General features: G+C 45.0%; 1 protein-coding gene across 1 annotated transcript in view; it reads right to left on the bottom strand.

Annotated features, from left to right (window-relative positions):
* The window catches only part of Skap1 (src kinase associated phosphoprotein 1), a 289,021-nt gene that overhangs the window by 37,768 nt on the left and 223,422 nt on the right, over window positions 1-27,831 (bottom strand). Inside the window, exons 5-9 of the mRNA XM_036197928.1 lie at window positions 17,240-17,317; window positions 15,898-15,981; window positions 11,209-11,333; window positions 8,415-8,478; window positions 6,087-6,260 (exon numbers count right to left, since the gene is read on the bottom strand). Of these exons, the coding sequence (XP_036053821.1) occupies window positions 6,087-6,260; window positions 8,415-8,478; window positions 11,209-11,333; window positions 15,898-15,981; window positions 17,240-17,317 (525 nt within the window). The remainder of the gene's footprint in view (window positions 1-6,086; window positions 6,261-8,414; window positions 8,479-11,208; window positions 11,334-15,897; window positions 15,982-17,239; window positions 17,318-27,831) is intronic.

The following is a 27,831-nucleotide window of genomic DNA, read 5'->3' as shown; positions in this document are numbered from 1 at the left end:
ATGGTGAGCACAGCTCTCCGTACCTTCCTAGCTTGTGGGGGGGGAGTTGATACAACCGATCTCGGACCCTTCTGTGAAACCAAACATATCTCTCCAGGTCCAACGTCAAGACAATGATAATGTAACTGGGATTTCTAAAAAAGGCTTTTTGCTTAAAAAGAGGGGTGGGGATAGGGGTGGGGATTTAGCTCAGTGGTAGAGTGCTTGCCTAGCAACCGCAAGGCCCTGGGTTCGATCCTCAGCTTAAAAAAAAAAAAAGAAAGAAAGAAAAAAGAAAAAGAGGGGTGGGTTAGAGAGTTAAATGCCTTATTTTTGCTACTCTGTGCAAGGGGGGGGGTTATTATTATTTGTTATTTTTTGTGTGTGAGTGTGGGTACACACACATGCTCACATGCATCAGGGTGTATGTTGGAAGTCACAGGATCACTTGAGAGAGTTACTTCTCTCCTACCATGTGGGTCATATGGTATGGTGACAGGCCCCTTTACCTACTGAGGCACCTCGTTGGCCTGAGATTTTCATTTTAAAAGACCATTTTGAAAAATATATTTATATATTTTAGGTTAAAGAGCTCATTGGACTCCTTTATAAGAATATTATTAGGCATTTTAGCATTACATCTATGGAAATACATCTTCATTTAAGAGAGAATTAAAATTTATGTGCTAGCTCAACTTTAAACAGTAATAGATTATAATGGTCCTTGCTCCTAACAGGGCATATGGGACCCCAATCTTACACAGGCTTTAAACAAATTAACCTCTGAAGATTACTGCCCACTTATTACATTAAATGCTCTACTTGATCCCCAAATATCTCATCTCAATTGGGAAAACAGTTGAAGAAGATTCTGTTAACTGTGTGAACATGTAAGGGAACCATGGGGCATCACAAATGAGCATCCGTATCCGGAGAGTCGATTTCAATCAACATTCTTGGCACAGTGTCAGGGACACTAATGAGAGGCTGAGAGGAACAGGACACTGAATCCACCTAGGAGGGACAGAGAGGAGAGCTGCCCCCACCCCTGACTCCTTCCTGAAGTGGGGCTCTGGCCCCCACCCCTGACACCGACTAACCTGATACCAGAAAGAACAATTCATGCGAGGTGTGTGTGTGTGTGTGGGGGGGGGATGATCACATCACAAAGAGGGAAAAGCGTTTTCCCCCAAACAGAAAGTGACAAGAGCTTTTAAAAAATGCCAAATGTATGAATGTGCAGCCAGATGTCAAGGTGGTGACAGCTGAAAGAGAAGCACAGGGAGGCTTGATGTGCAAAGGGAACAGCCAGAAAAATCGAAAGAACCACCCCCTGGCATGCCCAGAGCTATGGACCCCTGCATGCTCTCACAGCTCTCTAGATAACAGTATGAGCAAAGGGCTAAGAACACACTTATTCTCTGCTGTGTAGTGGACAATCTCAATGGTTACCTCTCAATACTTCCATCCTATCTCCATGGCATGACTGATGTGTAAGACAGTAAACTCGATTTGTGCTAACAGCAACGCTTGGAACACACAGGGTTGAATTCTACAAACAATAACTGAGTGCCTACTAACTGGGGAGAAGACCACAAATACAAATCAGCATGATCAGAGACAGAGCTTAATTTCAGTGGAGTCTGAGAGAATGTCACACCTGAGGACGCATCTGAGCAGAGATCAGGGGGATAGCATGGTTGTCCTGGTGCTGGCCCAGCAGTACCCCATAGCTGATGCTCAGAGCGTAGATAGATAGATAGATAGATAGATAGATAGATAGATAGATAGATAGATAGATGGATAGTTAGACAGACAGACAGACAGACAGAGCAAGTGAGCAGGGATGAGGAAGACAAGAGGCCAGGAGGCTGGGGATGGTATTGATTCTTCTTTATACATTTTATGTTTTGGTTTGTTTTGTATTTTTCTTTCTTTACATTTCTGTCACAGTTCTCTTTGCCTGTGCGCCCGGACAACTTATACAGGGGAAAGATAATCCCACAGAATGTTGTTTCCACTTGACTCTAATTAAAAAAACCCTAGTTATATGCTTTATTATAAAGCAATCTGGTTTCTGGGTCTCTAACAACCCTCTGGGGCAGTGTGGGTAGCTTCAGAATGTGCACAGACATTTCCAGAAAGGCCTCTTCATCTCTTTCTGTTTGTTTTTTTGGGAATCTCTAGAGAACACAGCTGGATCCTGCTGCCATTATAGCTACTACAAGGCCCCAGTTACAGCTCTCCTAGGTCTCAGATGCCTTACTGGCTTCTAGCCTTGAGGCCCCAGACAATGCAGGACCTGATAAAAGATGTCCTTATATGGAATCTTGAATTGTGGATCTGGGCCTGTGCTGGTCTGCAGAATAACTTCAAGGAAGATGTGAAAAGATTTAGGAAAACTGTTTTTTAAAAAAGATTTAGTTTAATACTTATTTACTAGTGTGTGCAAGCACATGTGACTATTACGCAGGTCCCTATGGAGGCCAGAAGAGGGCATCAAATCCTCTGGAGCTGGAGCTGTCCAGTATGGGTGTTGGGAACCGAACCCAGGTCCTCTGGAAGAGCAGCAGGTGCTCTTAACCACTGAACCATCTCTCCAGCTCCAAAGCCTATTTTAACATCTGGCTTTTATACTTCTTGGTCATTCTCTGCAGTTCAATCTACTACAAATGAAATCTTAAAACTCAACAGGAATGTTCCGAAATCCCAGTGGATAACAACTTTGAAACCATATTTTCCAGGACTAACTTTTTTTTTTTTTTTGTGGTCTGGCTGAAAACCTTGAGTGCTTTGATTTTCTCTTCTGGGGATAAGAGTGCTAGCCATGTAGCAAATGCTAATTATCTCATGATTAATGTGGTGTAATTTAATTTGATGACCCAGACATTATTTTGGTCAGGAAAAACTTTTTTTTTTATTGACTTGGTATATGGTGTATATTCTTTTTCCTCTTCCAGAAACCCATTTAAATTACACCTGGGAAGGGAAGCCTCACTTCCACGCCTTTCCTTATAGGCACAGTGAGCACTTGCATAGGGCCCTCCCCAAAGAACCGACACTAAAAATCCTTCACGAAGCGTGTTCACCTGTTATAATGAAACAGACGCTAGCGATCAGAGCCATTTGACTGCTGATGTGGTTTGCAGGGCTAGCACAATCCAGTGCTGCTGTTGGTTGCCCCTCCACCTAGCACCTGGCCTCTTGGTAGGAAAAAAAAAGGGGGGGGGGACTGAGCAGAAGGTGCTCTCCACATTCCATCTGTTCAGGATTTTCAGATTCACATATGCTTCAGACACATAGTTGCAAATGCTTTAACTGGACTGTGCATTTGGGTCTGGCTGGTGAGGGCGGGACCTATCCATCCCCTAACTTTTTGAGGACGTAATACTTCCTATTAAACACCACCAGGTTAATGCTACCATCATTTGTGGAGTGCTGGATGCCAGTGCTCTGTGCTAAGTGCACACGTTCTTTTTTAGGCTCCACCCCCACCCCAAATCCCTCTAGGATGCTGCATGGCTTTCCCCATTTTACAACGGACAGAGAAGGCAAGGAGCTTGCTCAAGGTCTTCCAGCTAGCAGGCGCCGGTACAGACCCACTCTGACTTACAGCCAGCTTGGTGCCTGTTGCTTCTGGCTGTCTCCCACCCGCTGTTCTTCAGTAGGTAGCGGATGGCGTGAAGGGGAGTGGGCTGGACATGGGGCGGGGGGGGGGGGGATGATGCTCGGTCCCTCACGTTCCTTCTTAGTCTCTGTAGGACTGTGGTGTGACATATGCAAAACTCGCACATTAACTTCAGAAGCAACAATAGTGGAGAGCTAGAAAGCTTGGGTGATGGAGACACGTGGCTGGAATAATCACACGATAATTAAATGCCTGTGTACCCCCACCACCATCCCATGCTGTCTGTAAGAACTGAGGTGGATAGTGGCTTTTGTTTACTGGAAGCACAGGCAAGGTAGCTGTTGTCGCTCTAACCTTCAGCAAGAGACCCTGGCTTTTCTAGAGGGTGGCTGCCTCATTTCTGCAGACAGTTGTGGGCACAGAGTTAGTGGCTGTCTGAGCCCTTGGGTCCATTGCTTATATAAACGGTGGGAGGTCTGGCGGTGTTCCCCACACCCCAGCAGAGGGTAGGAGTTTAAGATGGAGGATAAACTTGTACCACTGAGAAGCCAGTGGAACATTCCTCGTCCCTGACCCCGAATAAGGGGATGGCCTCAAACCCATCCTGTTTTCTGAGACCCTTTGCTCTCTCTCCATCCCTGAGCATCAGCTTCCTTCTCCCTGGCTTCTCTGAGCACCACACACCTTTCCTTTGCACCCCAGAAGGCAGAGTGGTTCGGGGCAATGTTCCCCCAGCACTCTCCCACAGTTGGGACCTGAGGTGGAGCCTCGCCTGGATCTTTCCCAGAACCTGGGCAGCAGTGAGCTGCCTGTAAGCTCACTGGGAAGTTTCTGGCCAAGTTGGGGAGTGCATCTCCTTTCCGGGAGCGCGGTGAATTAGATCCGGCTCTGCACCCTGCTGTTGCAATGGCCCAGGCTGTGAGAGGCAAGATTCTCAGAGGAGCTGTGTTTTAATGTAGCAATTTGATTCAATTTTCCACTCTATAAAATTACCCATCACTGCTCGTTGCTTTCTAACAGACACCTTCACTCTTAATTTAACAATCCTATCGAATTCTGCCAGGGAAATTGGAAAAATTTATCACCTGTGAAATTTTATTTTCCTTTGGTTGTATCTGTTTTTGTAAAACTTCATTAACGACGATGACTTGCTGAGGGAATTATCATTTTTTTTTTTTTAACTTCAGACACAAGAAATGGCTCGACCTCAACCAAGATATCATTTGCATAATAAAACAACAGAAAAGGCTGGGGGAATGCAGAGGCTGGAGGAACGCGGGAAGGGATGGACTCTGCTTGGTAGGGCTGTGTGGACACAGCCTTGCATCTTTGACTGGGGTGGGGGGCGCAATGACGTGGCTTCTCTTTCAGGCAAGAGACAAATAGGGAACGCCTACTTAAGAAGGTTGGACCCTCTTCTCAGGGAGCCTTGAATGTAATTATTTACTGATGATGTTTTTAGCAACAGGGCCCTGTCTTCAGGGGCCTGAGTGTTAGATTCACCTTAGTTCCCAGGTTCATCTGGGATGCAGGTTTAAACTGCTATAAATTTTGGCTTAATTTGAATTTCTTAGCAGAGCACTAAACTCCTGGCAAATTTCCATAGGAGCGCTTTCTGAATGGACTTAAAGATTGGGCTTTCCCATTGTCTAAATACCTCACAATTAAAAGGCTCGGGCTTGGGTTTTCCAGTCTGACCCCCACTGTGCTCTGCACTGTTTACCAGCTGCTAGGTCCCCAACAGAAGCAGCTCTGGAAACAGTGATGACTGTGTGTTTTCTGAGATGCTAGTGAGCTTGCCTTCTGAATGAGAGGGCTCCCCCAGGTTGACCTGCTGTGGCAGTGGGCGGAGGGGTAGCAGGGGCGTTTGCTCTTAGAGGATAATTTGATTTTGGACAGTAATGAGTTGTGTTCTATCAGAGTTGTTTTTTTTTTTTTTTTTTTTTTTTTTTTGTGGAGCTGAGGACCGAACCCAGAACCCAGGGCCTTGCGCTTGCTAGGCGAGCGCTCTACCACTGAGCTAAATCCCCACCCCCTTCTATCAGAGTTTTACTGCATCACTAAAATGGCCTGTTGGCATTTGTATATTCAGACTTCTGAAGCCTCCACACCTCTGAGACAACTTTTGTGTCATTCTCGTGATTCTACAGAAAACAAGCGAGAACTAGAGAGTTATGAGAACTCACCCCCAAACTCATGGTAAACCAATGAAAACCAGAGGGAGTGTTCTTTGGCTTTTAATCTTAGTGGCATAGGAACTAATGACTTTATGCGGCACAGACGAAAGACGCCTTGGTTGGACCCCTTGCTCCCAGAGCAAGGCACAGCCACTGTACTGGGAGTCATGAACTCCCTACACTGTCCCTTCAGAGAATGAAGTTGAGATCTGGATTCTTTTGGGGGACTGTTTCATCCTTCTACCAAGTCAAGACTTTTTGAAAGTAGGGGAGGAGGGTAATTAGAAGATGAAGTATTTCACCTGGTAGGACTTCATAAATGTCCTCTTCTTCCTCTGTGGGCTCAGGCAAGGTCACGGCTCTGCACTGGGAACCAGACTTGACGGAGTCCAAACCATCAATGTCATCATACATTTCTTCCTCTTCTTTCTCCTCTTCCTCTTCCTCTTCACAGGGGATGGTTGAGGAGCTCAGATCTGCCAGGGCAAAGATAAGAATGAGCAAAGGTAGGGGAAAAAAAGAAAATGGCTGGGAGAGAAGGTGGGTGAAGGAGGAGGAGGGATGAGAAGAAAACATGTCAGAAGAAAAGGGAACATCCAGTTAAGTGCTGTTCCTTCTGATGCAGGCCTGGGTGGCAGGGATCTACAGAAAAGGCCAGCCCAGCGCTGGGTCAGGTTTAAATCACCCACATAAATCCTCTCTGGCAATAACACTTGGTCAGCCCTGAAAAGTATGGGTGTGTGAATGAAAACACAAGGTGAGGGAAAGAAAACAGGCCGCACGAGGCACTTCCAGCGTGCTATGATCTGTTCATCAAGCAGAAAACCGGATGGGTGAGTGACGGCCTGGAGTTCTCTTAGGCAAGAGAGCCAAGGCACCTATGGTGGAGTCTGAGTGCTCAGAAGCTCATCTCCCAATGGTCTCATCATAGAATTCAGACAAATTTGTTTGGGGAGAGGGAAGAAAAATGGGGAAAAGTAGCAGAAGGAAAGAAATGGGGACATGGAAAAACACAACTGTCAAGTGACCAAATGGAATGGCTAAGCAGCACAGTCGCCATGTCCTTTTAAGGCCTGTCTGACCTTAAAGGGTGTCACTGAGTACAGGATGTTCAGCCATTACAGCGCTGGTGAGCACCGGGGCAGGGAGCAATTCTGGTGGTGGTGGTAGGGGGGTGGGAAGCACATTCCTGGAAACCCCCACCAAGGAGCAGGCATCTGCAGGACCTGGTGAGCACACTGAATGTACTCTGGGGAAGGGAAGGGTGGAGAGACTCGAACAGTTCATTTCAAAACACAATAAAACTGTTTGGCTTGATTAGGCTTTTAATAAAGATTCCCCAACACATTTCATCTGAATTCTGGAGACTTCATATGAGGAAAGGATCAAAGGCACATTTGCGGCTTCAACCATATGTTATTATTTTGTTTGTTTTAAAATAAAATGGAATGAATAATTTCTTCAATGTGAGATTCTGAAATACCACAGGGTACAGCTCAATAAAGCTGCTTTGAGTTTTATGGAGGTTTACACACTTAGGGGTATATTACACGCATAAATCCTAGGCACCTAGATGAGAGTGTGCCCTGTAGCCTCACCATCAATGCTCATGTTTGCCTAGTTCCAGTCTATTATACGAGATGCTGTCGGTACACGCCGTAGTTTGTTTTTGTAATAGCAGAGGTATAAGTGAGTAAAAGAGGCAATTCTTGTAATTAAGGCTCCGGTGCTTCCTTCTTTTTATCCACAATAAAATCTTATGGCAGAATAATAAACCGTGACGAGAAAGCTTGGTGGTTTTAGGTGGATATGCTCCTCTCTGTGTCGTGGGCCATGCTCAAAGTTCTCAAAGTTAGTGTTCTTATGTTCTGCTGAGGCTGGGTCTTGCTAGGGTCCTGAGGGTCCTCTTAGGCCAAATCCACCTGCTAGGCCACTCCCAGGCAAGGCTTCCTGGGCCATTGTGGCTGCTGCACCAGGCCTGCAGGCTGGCCAGTAGAGGGTACTCTAAGAATAGCCATTTAATCTCTTCAGGCAGGACTTGCCGTCCCAAGGCAAGGAATATTTTGTTGTGGCTTGGGAAAGAACACTTTATTTTTAATGTCCAGTATCCCTGATGGCCACCAAGATGAGTCTAGAATTCTACTTCTAAACAAAAACAAAAGCAAAAATAAAAGGAGGAGGAGGAGGAGGAGGAGGGAGAGGAAGGTTTTGGATTTCAGCTAGGTGATGGCTATTATGAATTACCCTTCCAGAATAGAAGGGTTTGGGGGACAGCGACCTGAACTAAACTGGCTTCTAGAATCTTTTCCAAATGATGATTAGTATTATAGATCTTGTCTACATGGTGTCAGTGGATGAGCTATGACGTCAGAGGTGATCTCCAGGTGGATGATTGCCTCGCCTTCTCATTCATATATGGTGCAATTTGTTGTTATAAATCAGGGCTAAATAAATAAATAAATAAATAAATAAATAAATAAATAAACAGGGTTAAATAAGGCACTGTGGGGTAGGTGAGAATAGTGGGTTAGGAAAAACACACATGGAAACCTTTAGATTAAACTTTTAAAACATAACTTCAACTGCAAATCCACTCACATAGCAAATATATTTGAAATGATGGCTCTTACCTTTTAACAAGAAACTTATTTGATCCACCCAGTCTCTGGCGTCAGCTGGACTCAGAGCTGTAAACTGGAGGAAAGTGAGGGGATTAATTTAGCCGCCACCTTCACTCAAATGGCCTGGACTCCTGCTAGAGAAGACTCAAAGGGATCCGAGTTTCAGAGCCAAGCATGGAGTTTAGGGTTCTCCATCTCCTTACCACTCAGAAAAAACAAAACAAAACAAAACAAAACAAAACCCAAAAACCCAAAAACATCTCACACAGCTTCTTTGTGCCTTCAGCAATTTTACACACCAGAGAGGATGGCTTTAAGTCTGGACATATATGTTCATGTGTACCTGCTCATTTGATTACTTCTTCAGCAGAGGTTTATGGGGAAAAAGTTTGTAGGAAAAACAACAACAACAACAACAAATAAACATGGACATGAGTTGGGAATACTACAAGGGAGGGGTCTTTGATAGCAAGGGGATTGGTTTTTCAGTGTTAGGGCCTTGCACATGCTAAGTTAAGTACTTTACTGCTGTACTAGATGCCCACACCACAGCAGGATGTTGAGGAGAGGCAGGGAGCACTTATTGTTGTTTAGAGCAGGCTTGGGGTCGGGGGCTGCTGAAGTAATGCTGTTTTGGTTGGGTTTTTAGAGAGTTGTTGGAAAGCATGGAAGGAGCTGAACACTTCAGCCATGGGAACCACGTGAGCAGCCACAGCATCAGCTGCGTGCGGGGATACAAGCAGGTCAGGTGGACTGGGGAGCAGGTCCAGGTGGAGAGCAGTGGGTCAGGCAGGAGAGCTCTGCCCAGACTTAAAATGTAGGCAACAGGAAGCCACCGTCAGTTCGAGCAAAGAGTATGGGTGATTATTTCAGTAGCCGTGGTTAGGAAGGATTGGAATAGAGATATTTAGAGACTGAAGACCAATTAAAAAGCCGTTTAAGTAGCCCTCTGGGTGACTTAGCAATTGTGGTGGCTGTGGGAATAAATAGAGGAAGAAAGGACCAAAGGAAGAATCTATGGCTCAGAGTGATGGTTTAGATTCAATGGGCCAAAGACGGGCACATTCTGATTCACAAAACAGAGCAGCCAAGCACCACCCTTTGTAATTTTAAAATGAGAAACTTGACATGAAAGAACATTTTAATTCTATGGTCATTAGGGTTCGATAAAAATACATGCTATAGGAGAAATACAGGTTCATGCTTTATCATTATCATTGTGTGTGTGTGTGTGTGTGTGTGTGTGTATGTGTGTACAAGCAAGTACACATACTCTTTGTAGACATGCAGAGGCCAGAGGACATTGGTGTTTTCCTCTGTCACTTCCAACATTTATTCCTTTAAGGCAGAGTCTCTCCTTGAACCTTAAGCTCATGTTTTTTGGCTAGGCTGGCACTCTGCAAGCCCCAGCAATCCTTGGGTCTCTATTCACCATGCTGCTGGGCTTAAAAGAGTGCATGAGACCATATCTGGCTTGTTACATGGGTTCTGGATTTAAACTCAGGTCTTCATGGTTGTGTTGCATGTCATAGTTTCTGAAAAACACAGTTTTAGGATGTGTTTCTAGGGATATTGGTTTGAGCTTCTCATATAAACTTTGATCTGGATGAAGTAATATAATTTTTTAAAAGATTTACTTATTATGTATACATTGCAGAACACCAGAAGAGGGCACCAGATCTCATTACAGATGGTTGTGAGCCACCATGTGGTTGCTGGGAATTGAACTCAGGACCTCTGGAAGAACAGCCAGTGCTCTTAACCTCTGAGCCATCTTGCCAGCCCCATAATATTATAATTTAATAATAAAAATAATTTAGAAACATGCTGGTTGCATATGTCTGTTACACAATGTTTATAAAGGACCCTATAGAGAAGTTTTAGTTAAACTTTAAAACATCTGGACATTGCGTAGTGAAGACATAGATCATTTTATCAAATGGATGATCGAGACACTATCAAGGGCAAAAAGTTGAGTGAGGAGGAAAATTTGAAAAGTCAAAAGGTTCTTTAAATTGTTAATTTAATTTTTGTATGTTTTTTTCTCTTTCCTAAGGTAGCTAAAGCTCAGTTACACAGAGTTAGTGAAGATATGATAAAATAAAAATTACCTACAAATGAACAGACAATATACACATACACAAAAAATACATACTTGATGAATATCAATATATTCACTCGGACATAGTTTTAATTGTTTTAAAAAGGGAGTAGTGAATATTTAAAAATATATAAAAATTGCCATAATGAATAAGTCTTTCACTGACAGGGCTTTGTAGGCCCTCAGACTTCACTATTTCTCCTCAAAAACCATTGCCATCAAGGGCTTGGAAATCCTTCTAGAGACACAGCGTATCCACTCCCGGGGGCAGGTTTTGGACAGAAAGGCAAACATGGGAAAATTTATTTTTCACTCTGTAGTTAGATGTTGCTTATGTTGGGTTTCATGGATGGACACAAGGTTGACCAGTTGGAGAAACAGAGAAATCAGAACAGCAGTAGCAGAGTCAGCCTGTGAGTAAGGAACTGGACTGTGGGTTGCAATAAACACGAGACTCACCTGTTCGATGATACTGGGAGGGGAGGGGAGGGGTAAAGAGGTAAAAGCCAAGTAGAGGTGGTATCCAGGGGGAGCATAGCCACAGATGGGAGAGCAAAGGATGGAGCAGGAGAGCAGCTCTTAGCTGGAGAGAAGGGAGCAGGTAACACAGAGGGTGGAATCCAACATAGTGACCAGCGACCATGGCTCACATGCAACAGCAAGGAAGATGCAAGGCTAATAAGGATCACCAGGCCATCCTACCTCATAGCTGCGTCTATCCTGGGAGGTCAGTTCAAAGCAGGATTCTTTCTTGGAGTCTTTTCGCAGGTGGGGGGCCATCCGGACACTGTAGCCCTTAATGAGGAAGGTCCCTTTGGGCTGCTTGCCTGCAAAACAGCAAAGCTCTCTGTGTTTCTAGAGAGGCACAGCGGCTAAGGGAAGGCATCTTCTCTGGGATGGAAAATAAAAAGCACCAAACAGCTGTTACATCCCCGAGGAACTACACTTGTCTAAGAAAGGTTATCAGGGATGCTTGGGAGGATGCTTTGGCCATAGTCACACAGAGATCAGCACCAAGCAAGGGAAATCCAACATGAAAGGTTATTTTACCAAAAGTGTACAAGAGAGACAGGGAATTTATTAGAATGTTAAGAGATCTATAATAACAGAGAGCAGGAGTTATTACAGCAGGGAGAGTGGCTGTAAATGTGGGGCTCTTGAAGGCTATTACAGAGCCCAAACATTATTACCAGGGCCAGCAGAGTTCACGTTCAAGGAGGGGTAGAGCAGCACAGGGGGCTAGCCTCAGTCCCTGAATCTCCTTCCATACCCTACCTCAAATGCTCATCCCTCCCCTGTGGGCGAGGTGGGGATTTATGCCAGAGAAAGAATAATTCAAACTCAGCATTGGATCTTCTTCCAAGAGGTAAACCGGAAGTAGCCAAGCATGAGAGGATGAGGAAGATGACAGAGAGAAAGGGACCCCGAAGGAAGGAAAAGAAATGTCACTCTGCCAGTCACCTCTACTCTAAAAAATGCAATATTAGACTCTTCCCTATTTCCCCGAGACAAGTTGTGCCTGTGTTCTGTGGTTCAGACAGAGCTGAAGGAATCTGTGGTCCCCATCCTCTCTAAAGGGACTTGGGGCTTCAACCTCAGGAAGAATGGAGAAGACCCAGGAGGGTGGCGTGATCGGCTGATCACAGAACTATATAGAGGGACAGCAACTGCACTGTCTGGGGATGACGGCGACCTCTGTCAAATGGAATGGACTGGAAATGAATCTGTCCCTCACCCCATCCAGTGCTGAAGACTCGACCTGTCGGGACGTCTTTGGGTGATAACTGTGGTAAGTGAAGGGCAAATGGGGAGTGAGGGAGAAAGAGAGACAGAGAGAGGGAGAGGGAGGGAGGGAGGGAGAGAGAGAGACAGAGAGAGGGAGAGGGAGGGAGGGAGGGAGAGAGAGAGAGAGAGAGAGGGAGAGGGAGGGAGGGAGGGAGAGAGAGACAGAGAGACAGAGACAGGGAGAGGGAGGGAGAGAGAGAGACAGAGAGAGGGAGAGGGAGGGAGGGAGGGAGAGAGAGACAGAGAGACAGAGACAGGGAGAGGGAGGGAGAGAGAGAGACAGAGAGAGGGAGAGGGAGGGAGGGAGGGAGAGAGAGACAGAGAGACAGAGACAGGGAGAGGGAGGGAGAGAGAGAGAGAGACAGAGAGAGAGAGAGGGAGGGAGGGAGGGAGAGAGAGAGACAGAGAGAGGGAGAGGGAGGGAGGGAGGGAGAGAGAGACAGAGAGAGGGAGAGGGAGGGAGAGAGAGAAAGAGACAGAGAGAGAGAGAGACAGAGAGAGGGAGGGAGGGGAGGGGAGAGGGAAAGGTTCTCTTTTTACCTGATTGAGCTAAAGGAAACACACAAACACTATACCCACTGAGAAAATGTCCTGGGCACAATAAGGAGTAACTGGCAAGAGGGGAGCCATGCAACAGTGCTCTCTGACACCAGATCTTTTTTGTTAAAGTATCCCTCCTTGTTCCAACTGGCCACTAAAATGTTTTGTTGTTTCTTTGCTCGCCAGGTTTTATTTCACCCTGATGGCAAAATGGTCCATAAAAGACTCCAAGCCTCTTGCTCTCTTGTTTCCCCTCCCCTCTCACCATAAGACCTGAGTTCTGAATGAACAGACTTGGCTTTATACTCAGATATGCCAACACTTACCATCATTTTTTAAAGACATGCATTTTTATTCTGCATGCATGGGTGTTTTGCTTGCATGCATATATGTGAGCCATGCGCATATCTGGTGTCTTCAGAGGCCAGAAGAGGTTTTCAGATTTCTTGGAACTAGGGTTACAGATGGCTGTGAGTTACCGAACAGGTGCTGGGAACTGAACTTGGGTCCTTTGCAAGAGTAGTAAGTGCTCTTAACCATGGGGCCCTTTCTTCAGATCCCCAACCACTTACTTAAATGCATGGGAAATGATGAACAGTTTTAGAGTGGTCCAGATATCATACTAGCCAGGCGGTGGTGGTGCACCTTTAATCCCAGCACTTGGGAGGCAGAGGCAGGAGGATCTCTGTGAGCTTGAGGCCAGCCTGGTCTACAGACTGAGTTCCAGGAAAGGTGTCAAAGCTACACAGAGAAAAGTTGTCTCTAAAAACCAACCAACCAACAAACAAAAACAAAACAAAACAAAACAAAACAAAAACAGATATTATACTAGTTTGAAGAATAGAGTGACTGTCTGCCTTATAGGTCTAGAATTAACTAATTAATTAGCCAAGTTTTTGAGACAGGTCTCATAAGCCCAGTCTAGTTAACTCCCTACATAGCTGAGGATGGCTTTGAATTCCTGATCCTCCAGATTCCACCTTCTGAGTGATGAGATCACAGGCATGCACCATCACACTGGTTTTAGGCAGTGCTGAGGATCAAACCTAGGGCTTCATGCGTGCTAGGCAAGCATCTACAAACTGAGCTGTATCTCCAAGGCCTAGAATTCAGGGGAGAAACCACACTTGTTGGATTTGCAAGTGAGCTGGGGGTTGGAGGGCCACAGAGCTTCTGTGGCTCAGTTTTCTGGCATGCTGCTGCCAGAGGCAAGTACTCTGAATGGGAAAGATTCTGAGGCATCAACGATGGTCCAGAGGTGAAATCAGCTGCTATGTGAGGAGGGGTAGGCTGAGACAAATGCCAGGAAGCCAGCAAATCCTGAGGATTCCAGGTCACTAGGAAAACCGAAGCTCAATCTGCCATGGTTGTACCCAAGGTGCCCAAGTTCTCCGGCTGGGTGTCTAGACCGCAGGAGAATACGGTTTAGAAGGAAGGAAGGAAGGGCAAACAGTACACGATTGGAGGCAAATCTAAGGCCTCCTTTGTGGAGCTACCACTGCTCTCCGCAGGAAGGTGGGCGAGCCCGAGGAAGTGCCTTCCAGGACTTGATCCAGCTCCTCTCCCTCTCGATTCCAATCTGTGAAACTGTATTTCCTCCCTGGGAGTCGACATCCATTTTTGTTTTGTTTTGTTTTGTGTTTTAGGACAGGGTTTTTCTGTGTAACAGCTCTGGATCTCACTCTGTAGACCAGGCTGGTCTCAAACTCACAGAGATCTGCCTGCCTCTGCCTCCCAAGTGCTGGGATTACAGGCGTTCGTCACCACCGCCTGGTCTACAGTAACTTTTAACTTGTATTTATTTGTAGTTCCCACCAATTACACTTAAACCTTCCCTTCCTTCTCAGGGACTAAGCCACTGTGTTCAACGTGGATGAGTGGCCTTCTAGGGATAGCATGTGGTGGCTCATTGAGAAACTGCCTCTGAGTCAACACGCCACTGTTACTGTGGTCATCTGGCTGAAGAGCAGCTCTTGGGAACAACAACTATTTAGGCTTCAACACGATGTGGCTCCAGGGATGTCCACTGGACTACTGTTTCCCAATAGCTATGAATATGCTCTTAGAGAGTTTGAACCCCAAGATTCTACTTCTGGGCTATTGTTAAACACTGTTTAAATCTTTCTCAGAATTGTTGTTAGTATATTATTGCTAATTATTTCGTGTGGTGCTAGGAATTGAATTCAGGGCCTTGTGTACACCAGGCAAGTGATCTGCCACTGAGCCATATCTCCAGTTCTTGGCTTGGGACACAGCGTCTTGCTACATAGCTCAGGCTAGTCTTGAACATGTGATCCTCTCGCCGCAGCCTTCTAGGTGTTGGGATTGCAGGGGTGTTTGTATGTTTGTTTTTTTCTTGCTGTTGTCGTTTGTTTGAACATCTTTGTGTGTAGGTGTGTTCTCACTTGCACGTGTATGTATGGGCGTGGTCCTGTTTGTGGGTGCGCGCCATGGTGCACACACAGGTTAGAGCACAGCGTTTGGTGCTGGTTCTTTTCTTGCACCTGCTGGAGACAGGGCTTCTTGTTTGCTGCTGTGTATATCAGGCTAGTGGGTCTAAGAGTTCTGGGGGATTCTCCTGTTTTTGCTCCCACTCGCCTGTAATTTCCGACTTCATTATGACTCTGCCTCCCATCTCACTGTAAGAGCACTGGAGTTACAGACCTATATTATCACTTTTAGCTTTACATGGGCTCTGGGGATCTGAACTCAAGTCCTCATGCTTAGGCAGCAAGCATTTTACCCACGGAGCCGTTCCCCCAGCCTATTTACTTACTTAAAGAATGCTTAACCATTCCACTCTGATAGGACGGTGTAATAAGTCACAGTAGACTATAACCCTTCCATATACTGACCACACTTCGCTCAAAGAGGGAAAAAAATGCTAAATTGGTCTGTGTTTTTGGCGGTGGGCAAGGCATGAGTTACCCAAGTCTATTTCTTTCTTCGGCATCTTGCTCTATGGGTGTTAGCTAAGGACTGCTATCTAGGCATCTAAGTGCTTGAGAATGTACGGAGAGCTTTCAGCCAGGGGGAGGGGCCGCTCTGTAGACGGAGAACACTTACTTTTCTCAGTAGCATAGTAGAGGAAGAGGCCTCTGCTGACCACACACCATCGCTTCTGCCATTCGGACCCAAAGAAGCTGTGATCTACGTGGAAGAGAGAGAAGAGACATAAATCCAGGTAACTAGAATAGCCTAGGAGTCTGTAAAATCCAACAACACAGTCGAGTGGGTTATTGTTTTATCTCCCAGGTTAATGGACTGTAAAAACCTCCTTTCACTCCCACAGGTTAGCTCGCATTGACCGAGTGGCGAGGAGGAGCTCCATCACAGGCCCAGGTTCTCAGCGAGGTTGCTCCTCCGTGCTCTAGCGGCTGTCTTTCCATCTGGCTTATTTTCCATCCTTTAGCATCAAATCTCATCCTGCGTTTTTCAGACTTTCTGTGATATCTTTGTTTTTTGGAGATAGAGCCTCACTGGGTAATCCAGGTTGGCCTGAAACTCCTGGCTATTCTCCTGTCTCAGCCTCTCTAGTGCTGGGATCATAGGCATGCATCATTATACCCAATTACCATCATTTCCTTATGTGTTGTTTTCTGTGAACCAAAATGATACTCCAGGTCTTCCAGGTCCTCCAGGCCATGGCCAGGAGAAGGGCTTGCTTTTTCTCCTTCTTTTTGAGAATGTGTGGTAAACCAGTTTGCCTGTTGAGCATTAAAACCAGGACTCTGGCCCTTGTAGTACCTATTTTAATGGAATGATTTAAAGGGTCAAGAGTTGGGCATATCTGAAAGTTGGAAGCAGGCTGCTTCACACTTGGAAAGACTACATTATTGACAAAACAATGTCGCTATTTCCTTTTCTTTTTTTTTTAAGCTGAGGATCAAACCCAGGGCCTTGCGCTTGCTAGGCAAATGCTCTACCACTGAGCTAAATCCCCAACCCTCTTACTCTGTAGACCAGGCTGCCTTGAACCCAGAGATCCACCTGTCTCTGCCTCCCAAGTAATAGGATTAAAGGTGTGCGCCACCCACATTCCCTGGCTACAACGTCACTCTTGATGGGAGCACACAGAGTTGAGGACAAGAATATCATCCATCCATCTATCTAGCCAACTCACAAAGATCTGCCCGTCTCTGCCTCCCAAGTGCTAGGATTAAAGTTGCCACAACTGGGCTAGAACCAATCCCAATGAAGCCACAGCTGGCTGAAGATTTGGGCCCTCACTCTTTAGTTGGCACATACTAACACCACACTTCCTTCATTTCCTGACTTTGTGCCTTATGTGGGCCTCACACAGCCCCAAGAAGACATCCATCCTATAGGCTAGCAACACCTCCTTCCCTTCTTCCCTCCCCCCACCCCTCTCCCGGAACGCTCCACTCTTCATGGGTCTGATTAATACCTTTGCTTTTCTTCTCCAAGTATCCTTGCTTGATGATGTTATCCAGCTCCTGAGCCCCTCTTAAGATGTTTTCCATCCCTAAAAGGAACGGCATTAAAATGCTTTGTTTAAACCTGATAGAATTTCCATTTAAGCTACTTTAGATTATTCACATTAATGATGGAGTACAGAAGGGTAATTGTTTAAACGTAGCACAAAATACAACAATTTCTATATGATTAGGGGAAAAAGCTAATTTTCTTCCTAATTATATCTAATGCTAATATTGCTTAAAATGACCAACCATACATTAACTTGTGGTAAGGGGAGGTAGCCTAAATCTGTACTGATCGGCAGGAAAAGGACTCCGGGGAATTAGGAATTTGCAGTGGATATAAGCTCTAAATTAGGTAATCCACACTGAGATAATCAAAAGTCAAATGACTAGCAACCAAGAAGGACAAGCTTCAATGAGTAATAGACTCTGCTATGCATGCAGTTGTTTTAAAAGGGACAATAAACACACAGCCACTTGTTTCTGTTGTTGTTATTTTTGTGTGTGTATTCGTGATTGTGTGCATGCGTGTGGGCACATGCACACACATGTGGGAGCGTGTGTTTGTAGGGCAGAGTTCGAATTGGGTGCCTTCCTCCATTGTTTGATCTCTGCCTGGTTTTCGAGGCAGGGTCTCTCACTGAACCTGGAGCTCACCTGTAGGCGCTGGCTGGCTGGCTGGTGAACTCTGGGGCATCTGACTGTCTCCACACCCCCAGTGCTGTGTGTATAGCCGAGTGTCACTTTGTCTGGCTTTTATGTGGGTGCTGGGGATCCAAACTCTGGTCCTCGTGTGTACACAGAAAGCGCTTTACCTACCGAGCCGTCAACCCAGCCTGTTTCATTTTACAGCTACTCCGGGGAACATACCTTTTGTGAAGCTCACAGGAAGAAGGGCTATGCAAGGTGTATTTGGCAATAATCACCAGATCTTGGGTTTTTCAAAGTATGGTGTGTGTGTGTGTGTGTGTGTGTGTGTGTGTGTGTGTGTGTGTCTAAGATTCATAGCCACTTTAGCAAAAAAGAAGGCCTGGGGCTGACAGCAACCTTTAACTGCAGGACAGTGGCATTCTTGGCTTTTCATAGCTTCCTTAGATACAAATTTATCGAGATGCTAAGGTCCTAATTCATCTTCCTGCCTGGGATTTGTACTTGCTTCACAAAAAAGGAGCGGCAGAACACTGAGGCAAGAAGTGACTTCTCAATAATCAAACAAATAAAGGACAGCAGCCTCAGCATTTATTTATTTATGTAAGCTGTCCCGGATCATGGGATCCTTCTGTCTCTACATCCTGAATGTTTTTAAGCTTCAACCACTGTGTCTAGCTCCCCTAAAAACTTTAGAAAAATACAGCTCTGCAATTCCTTTCCTCTCTCCTTTCCTGCCTCTGCCTTCCTTCTCTAGTGTCTGCTCTACTGCTAAGCCACAACCCTGGCCAACTTCACAGTTTTAGAAACATCTTAAAAATTTACATTTATCTAGTATGTGTGTATGTTTGAGTTCTCTCCCACCATGTGGGGTCCTGGGGATTGAACTCATGGAGTCAGACTCTACAACAAGTACCTTTGACTGTGGAGCCATCTCACTGGCCCCTTCTTAATTAGGACAAATGGAAGAGAGTGAGCTAAAGGAAGCCGAGTATTTATTTTTTAGTTCTCCAACCCAAATGTTTTCCAGTTTGACTTTAAAATTTCTGAAGAAAATCATTCAAAATACACTCTACATACATTTATATAATTTTCTTTTATTTTTTTAAAATTATTTTTTATTGCTGGGCTGTGGTGGCACATGCCTGTAATCCCAGCACTCAGGAGGCAGAGGCAGGTGGATCTCTGTGAGTTCGAGGCCAGCCTGGTCTACAGAGCGAGTTCCAGAACAGGCTCCAAAGCTACACAGAGAAACCCTGTCTTGAGAAAACAAACAAACAAAAAATTATTTTTTATTGATTTGTGGGTGTGCCTGTTTGCATTTATGTGAATATTGTCCTTGTTGAGGGCAAACTAGGGTACTGGATCCGCTGGACCTGGAGTTATAGACAGTTGTGAACTGCCCGATATGGGTGCTGGGAACTGGACTCAGGTCTTCTGCAAGAGCAGTAAGTGATCCTATTTATACACTTTTATACAATTTCCCATTTATACAGTTTCCAAAGAATAAATAAAAATTATTATTTCTTTAAAAATCATGATGACACAATGAAACTTCCAAAGGAGGGAGTCCAACAATAATCCTACCTAGCTATGATGCTCATGAACCAGACTGATGACGTCACTGCACCACAGCGTTATGGGTGCAGTAGTGGTACATGTGCTTTGTTGGTAACCAACAGTTCTCACATTGGACTTAAGACCTGTTCGACAGGAGGGAAGTTATTTCTTGGTCTAGAAACCTAGCTGACTATTCAGTCCTAGGAAAGTCATGGTTATCAGGGGAGAATTTACAACCTTAAATTTACTGAACCAACATAATCCCTAATGACCACTTACAAACATTTGTCCTGATTCTCATGGGTAAGTGCAGTCCTCACTCTTTATCAAGGAAACATCTCTTTGCAACAGGTGGAGACCACTACAGAAAACCACAACCAATCAGGATTCAGAGTTGTGGAGCCCAGTTCCAGTGAATACAACTACAGAACACAGTTGCATTTTGTAGGACAGAAAGATTGTAAGAGAAGGACAGGGGACTTTGCTGTGAAATTGCGTTTCCTAGTAATGTCAGAAGCTACACACAGAGAGTCTTACCAACATGACTGCCCCAGATGTGAACTGAATAAAAGTGACACCAAAGGACATGCCAAGCTGGCCAGGGAAAACCCACAAGGCCTTAACTGTACATCAAGACCTTTAGGCAACTGAGGAAAAGCTGGGAGTGGGAGAGGTGCTCTTCCCCAGGGAAGACCACAACAACTGGTTGTCCAGTGCCAAACGGTCAGCCCTGAAAACATCATCCAAATAACAATGTATGGACTGAACAGGTTATATCTAGGATTACCTATGTATATACATATATCATAGACTAGTATTTTATCTAGGTGAAGATGTGTTACATTTGTTTATGTTGCAGAACTTTCCTTTAGCCATGTAAAGGTGTGTTACTTTTGTTTATGCTCCATTTGTTTAATTTTAAAAAGATGTTTTCACAATTAACACATTTGGTTCACCTTGCCTGCCTAAGGCACCTGATTGGGCTAATAAAGAGCTGAACAGCCAATAGCTGGGCAGAGAACTGGTGCGGGGGTGGGGGGGGGGGGGGTGGTGGTGGCAGGGAGAGAGAATAAATTGGATGAGAAATCTAGGCTCGGAAAAAGAGAGGAAGAAGAGAAGGAGGAGAGAAGGAGGAACATGCCCGGGGCCAGAAGCCAGGCAGACACCTAGACACAGAGAAGCACTGAAATAAGATTTATAGAAGTAAGAAAGGGAATAAGCCTGAGGCAAAAGGTAGATAAAGAGAAACAGGTTAATTTAAGTTAAAAGAGCTAGCCAGAAACAAGCTAAGCTAGGCTGAGCATTCAAAACTAATAACAAGTCTCTGTGTCATGATTTGGGAGCTGGTTGGTGGTCTAAAAGAAAAAGCCTGGTGCATACACACGTGTACGCAATAACAGTTAGTGAAAAAAGGAGGCCATGGATTTGAAGGAGAGTGTGGGGATTGATATATCGGAGGGTTTGGACAGAGAAAAGGGAAAGGAGAAATGTCATAATTATCATCTCAAAAAAGTGTTATTTCACTAGGGGCACATGCCTTTAATCCCTGCACTTGGGAGGCAGAGGCAGGCAAATATCTGCGTCTGAGGCCTGCCTGGGCTACAGAGTGAGCTCCAGGACAGCCAAGACTATACAGAGAAACCCCGTCATAAAACAAAAACAAAGAATTATGAAAAAAGCAAATGAGGCAGGTCTGGTAGTGAAATGCCTTTAATCTTACCACTAAGGAGGGAGAAGCAAGCAGATGTCTGTGAATTCAAGGCCAGCATGTTCTTTATAGAGAGTTCTAGGGCAGCCAGGGTTACATAGTGAGATCTAGCTGGCAGTGGTGGCACACGCCTTTAATCCCAGCACTTGGGAGTCAGAGGCAGGTGGATCTTTGTGAGTTCGAGGCCAGCCTGGTCTACAAAGTGAGATCCAGGACAGGCTCCAAAGCTACACAGAGAAACCTGTCTTTTTTTTGTTGTTGTTTGTTTGTTTTTTGAGACAGGGTTTCTCTGTGTAGCTTTGCGCCTTTCCTGAAACTCACTTGGTAGCCCAGGCTGGTCTTGAACTCACAGAGATCCGCCTGCCTCTGCCTCCCGAGTGCTGGGATTAAAGGCGTGTGCCACCACTGCCCGGCGAGAAACCCTGTCTTGAAAAACAAAAACAAAAGCAAAAAAGAGAGAGAGAGATCATCTCAAAATAAAACAAAACAAATAAATTCCAAACCCCAAACTCCAAACAACAACAACAACCACCCAACCAATCAACAAACAACAACAACAACAAAAATCCAACAACAAACAAAACAAATCCTCCAAAACAAGGCTGGAGAGGATGGATCAGTGGTTAAGAGGATTGGAGTTCAATACACAATTGTGTTGTGAATGCATTAGGCAATTAAAAATAACCTATAATTCTAGCTCCGAGGGACAACATTTTATTTTTTCCTCCAAGACAGGGTTTCTCTGTGTAGCCCTGGCTGTCTTGGAACTCACTCTATAGACCAGGCTGGTCTCGAACTCACAGAGATCTGTTTGCCTCTGTTTCCTGAGTGCTGGGTTTAAAGGTGTGCACCACTGCAGCTGACTTAGGGTGATACCCTTTTCTGGCCTCTGTAGGTACCTGAACTCATACCTACATACCTACCCACGCACATACTTACACATAATTAAAATAAATCTCTAAAAACAAACAAGCCAAATATGCATAACAAAATAAGGCATGGCCACAGATGAACCTACTGGGCCACTGTGTGGTGACTTCAAACTTAAGGTGAAACCATTTTTTCTGCCTGTCAGTCGTTTTTGGACCTCGACATAGCTGACATCTACTCAGCAGGGGCTAGTAAACCGGCTTCGCTCAGCGCTTTACTTGCTTTTGGTTGTAAAAAAAAAAAAAAAAAAAAAACAAAAAAAACCAAAAACCAAACATTTTGGGCTGAAATGTAGCTCAGTGGTAGAGTGTTTGCCTAGCATGTGTGAGCCCTAAGCTCAATTCCCAGCACTCTCAAAACACACACAAAAAACAACCCACAATTAAGATGACCATTTTGCTTCTAAGCTATTTCAAGCATAGTTTTTAAACTATGGGCTGGAGTGCTGGCTCTGTGGTTTAGAGTGCTCACTGGTTCTGCTCTGGTTCCCAGATGCACATGGCATCTCACAGACTGCAACTTTGGTCCCAAGGTCTCTGATGCCCTCTTCTGGTCCTTATGGGGTACCCATACATACATGCATGCACACACTCATGCACATAAAAATGAAAATCTTAAAAAACCCACAAACATAGATTGGAGGCTGGAGAGATGGCATGGTGGTTAAGAGCATGTGCTGCTCTTACAGACGACTGGAGTTTGCTTCCCAGCACCCAGTTCGGTAGCTTTCAACTGCCTATAACGTCACATGGGGGGATCCAATGCCTCTGGCCTCCACATGCACCTGCACTCACAGGTGTACGTATGTGTACACACACACACACACACACACACACACACACACACACCCCTAAAAAATAAATCAGGTCTTTTTTTGGGCTTTATGTGATTGATTTTTTTATTTGATTGACTTGTTGTCAACTTCCTTGTTCACAGACTCTTTTCCTTCCATCCTCCCCCCCCCCCATCCCTCCCTCTTGGCTTCTTCTTCTTTGTTTTTTTTTTTCAAGATTTATGTATTATGTATACAGAAGAGGGCGCCAGATCTCATTACAGATGGTTGTGAGCCACCATGTGGTTCCTGGGAATTGAACTCAGGACCTCTGGAAGAGCAGTGGGTGCTCTTAACCTCTGAGCCATCTCTCTAGCCCTCCATCTTTGTTTTTGAGACAAGGTCTCACTATATAGCCCTGGATGGTCTGGAACTCACCAGGTAGACCAGACTGGCCATCTTCGGCAACTGTTTTCATTTGTAGGGTTTTAAAGTTAGTAAACTCTGTGTTGGGTATAAATCCTTTCAGATGGGTCAAATGAAAGTTCTTTTTCCAGGGTTTTTCTACCCGCCCCTCTGCTGTTGAGTCTCCCGAAAAACACCCTCCAAGAACTGGTGCTGATTCTCTTCAGATAGGGGGTCAAGTGAGGTGAGGACCTGTAGGCAATGGGGGAAGTGCTCTGACGGAGGTTTCTCTCTGAAGTACCGTTCCAAAAATTGCTTCTGGAGGCCTCAAATTCAAATGAAAGACAAGGGCTGAGAGAGATCCCCCAAGCCATGTTTCTACAAGTTTCTCCCTCTTTTTTAAGGTCTTGTTAAACTTAGAGAGTTTCTTGTTAAAGTCTGAATCATAAAAGACATGTTAAGAGTCTTATTAGAATTCAAACCTCCTTTTTTAAATGCAAATCTAAATGCCATTTTATGGAACATTTATAATTATGAAAATGGAAAGCCATCGCCTCGTGTGCAGGGAGAGCCTGTGTGTATGAATATTACATTAATGTGCCCACACCAGCTCACTGATCCTGCTGGCAGGAGCATAAAAAATGCTTGAGTGAAACTTTTATTTAGATGCTAAGACTCCAGGCCCCAGCGGGGTGACAGAGACAGCCCCTGTGAGTTGCCATCAGAGACAGAGCTTGAATTGAATTACCCAGGGGGGAGGAAGTAGTGATGAGCGCCGCTTCGCTTATTTAATTTCATTTACTTTCGGTTACTTTCGGTACATTATCAGCATGAGGCTGTTCTCTCCCCACCACGTGAAACCCAAGAACACCACCACCAAAAAAACAAAGGCAGAATGCAGCAGAGACAGCTGAACTCCAAGTCACTAATTCTAGGCCTGCAGGGATGGTGCCGTCCCACCTCCTCTCCCCCAGAGTCAGACTCGGCTTGCTAAAATATGGGCCCTTGAATGAGTTGCTGAATTTCTCACTTGCTTGTTCACCAAGATCCTGAAGAGCCATGCGGTTGGGGATGGTTTTTATATGCTACGCTCTTGTATGGAAACAGTTAGATGTGTTATGTTGCTTTCTTACACATTGGAGGGCTTTCGTATTTGTGAAATATCTCACTTAAGTTTCCCGATGCACTGGGGTGGGAGAAACGGCACTGTTGAAGAAATTAAGAATGCAAGTCCTCTAAGTCTCTATGTGACTGACTGTACAGGCATGGCTGTGAGGGAGTCCAATGTCAGTGGTTCCCCATGCAGAGCTGATGCTCAGCTCAGCCTCGTTAGCTCACTGGACTGCCAGCCCAAGGCCACCAAGGTTGGAAGCCACTGTGTCCCTTTCACTGTCTCTTCTATTGGAGTCGTCCAGGGTCCTGATCAAGAACTGGAACCCGGGAATGCTCATGGTTAGGCGCACTACGGGAGGTGAGGCAGGAGACTTCTGTACCCGAGTCCACACTGTCCAACAAACGGCTCTGTGCCATATGGAGACTGTAAATGTTTTCCATGGTGATGGGAAAAATAGGAAGAAGCCACGAACAACCGTGCCAGTTGCTATTCAAAAGGAAAAAGCATGGATAGTTATGTATAAAATTGTAAAAAGAGACTTTTTTTTTGTCTATTACCTGAATAGAAGCTACGGGCCATCATAATGAAAAAAACTACAACTGTTTCAATTTATTGGGAACAAATGGTCCTCTTGCATAAACCTGTGCATGTATCACATTGTATCAGCACAAAACAGAATTTCATTAGTCTCGCAATCGCCCTACACTTAACTAAATCTCTCTGAGCAAACCGCATAAAGAAAATATTCACTTGGCTGAAGGATGTTCAGCCATAAAGATAAGATCAACAGAGACATGTGTTACTCAGAAGTGATGGCCACCCAACTTCCATGGCCAATGAAGATAAAAGAAATCCTCAGACATCCTTCTCTTCATCCAGATCCTTTAAAACCCTTGCATCCCATCCAGAAACCAACTCTGCCATAAAAAAATGACAGGGTAGAACTCCATCTCTCAGTGGTAACTGCGACTCTCAGTCAGCCACTCAGGGCAACAATGAGACCTTTGGAGTGTGATACATTTCCATAAAGCAGTCAATAAAACAGACACAGGAGCTTACGTGCGTCACAGCCTATTTAACCAGCTGGGTTCTAGCCACTGAGAAAAGAGCATTGGAGAAATCAGTTGGTGATACACACAGCACAAGGCTAATAGCACAGGAGACCGCCTGGTTCCCCTGCGAAAATGCTGCAGCCCTTGGAGACCAAACCAGGTGCCCACTAACGACTACCATAGGCAGTGGGTGTGGCCTCTTGCTAACTCAACCTGAAAAGACCAATGATTTTGAGACGAGAGAAGTCCACAGTTTAAGTTGGCAGAGAACTGGAAAACACACACAGACACACACACACACACACAGACACACACACAGACACACACATAGACACGCACACAGACTCACACACAGACATGCACACACAAACACACACACACAGACACACACAGACACACGCACAGATACGGGTATATATTTTGTAGGAACCTATAGTGGCCAGCAGAGGGCACTAGATCCCCCTGGAAATGAGTTACCGGCAGTTGTGAGCTGCTGGGAACTAAATGCGGGTCCTCTGGAAGAACAGCCAGTACTCTGCTGAGCCATCTCTCCAGCCCCCGTGGCCTTGTCTTCTAAGTTCCTTATTCCTTGTTCTTAGTCTCTTGTTTTTCTGGGTTAACTTACCCCCAGCCGATGGTAGTCTCTCCGTGGTAGCTGTCAACAACCGTGCATCTCCTGATGCTGAGAGAGAAGCTGCCTTAGGGGCCCTTCTTCTGTTTCTCTGTGGTACACTCATGTAGTGTTTCACCTTCTGTGGTCCTGCCAATACCTACTTGGGTTTACACTCCACCCTCCACAGTTTTCTGCTTTGCTCACTAAGGGATTTAGGTAAACACATGATGGTGAAAAAGTCTAATTCTTTACCAGTTGACTTTGGATGTAAAGGATTCGAAGACAGAGAAAGCACTTGACAGATGGCTTTAAACCAAATGGATGTGTTTGTGGAGACAAAGCCCAGTGCAGACGGAAGGCGGGGAGTGGACACAGCCCAGCCAATCAAGCGCATCTCTACGGGGAAGAAACTAGGCAACAGAGCAAGGCGATGGATTTAGACACAATGGTGAAATGATACACTTATTAGTCAGTCATCAAAGACAACATTCAGAAAATCCTTTCTTCTTCTTCTTCTTCTTCTTCTTCTTCTTCTTCTTCTTCTTCTTCTTCTTCTTCTTCTTTTTTTTTGAGTCTTGTGATGTAGTGAGAGCTAACCTAGTCCTTGTGGTCCTCCTGCCTCAGCCTCCTGAATGCTGAGATTACAGGTGTGTGCCACCACGTGCCTTTTAGGGCCTGTATTTTAAGAAATATAAGTTTAGTAATACTTTTTTGGCGTACTTCAGTGGTCTGTAAGGTGTCAGGTTGTTTTGCTTTCTACTTACTATGCACAATCTAAGAAGTCAACAGACATATGGAACAAAATGCAAGTTTCAGATCCAGTAATAGGGCACAGAAGCTAAGATTGGAGGAATATTATTAGAGGATGCAACGTGGAATGCTCAAAAAACTCTCTGTGGTCACCAAGGTTTGTAAGGCTTCCCCTGCTGGCTGTGAGGGGGCACCCTTACAGAGCGATACCCCATTACAGCACAGGGCTCATTTGGGAATTCTGGGCACAGTTTAGTCCAGGAAAAGATCTTAGTTTAAAAAGATTATTGAGGGGGCTGGAGAGATGGCTCAGAAGTTAAGAGCACCGACTGCTCTTCCAGAGGTCCTGAGTTCAATTCCCAGCAACCACATGGTGGCTCACAACCATCTGTAATGAGATCTGGTGCCCTCTTTTGGTGTGCAGGAATACATGCAAGCAGAACACTGTAAACATAATAAATAAATATTAAAAACAAAAAAGATTATTGAGCCAAACATACACACTGATCTCTTTTTGTGGAACATTCCATCAACAACGAGAAGACCTGAGGTAGTCTGCAGAAATGAGGAATATTTAGAGGGTGAAAAACCTTCTTATTCTTACAGAAAAACATAGAAGTGGCCTGCAGTCTTTTGGGGTGCCCCTCTTCCATATCTTCCCTTCCCATAGGATTTTTACCCACATGCAAGTATTAGACAGAGCTCCTCCAGCTCAAGATGTGCTAACTTTGACACACTAAGGCCGATGGCTAAGTAAGTGGTAAGATTCAGCTTCCTCCAGCAGGTGCCGTGGTTCATCTTAAAGGATGGATTACTTAATGTAACTGTTGCTTCTCATTCACGGCATCCTGACACATTCTGATTAGTCAAAGGGTACGGATTTTGAATAATTTTAGAATAAGAACAGATCTGAAGTTTCTCTAGAATAATGTCACTCATTTGCATTCCGATATGCTTTTTAAGGAGAAAAGTCAATTAAAGGAAGCCTTGATTTATCTTAGTTACG

The sequence above is a fragment of the Onychomys torridus genome, chromosome 8 (assembly GCF_903995425.1).
Source record: "Onychomys torridus chromosome 8, mOncTor1.1, whole genome shotgun sequence".
Classification (NCBI taxonomy): domain Eukaryota; kingdom Metazoa; phylum Chordata; class Mammalia; order Rodentia; family Cricetidae; genus Onychomys; species Onychomys torridus.
This window is presented reverse-complemented; position numbering and strand designations above follow the sequence as displayed.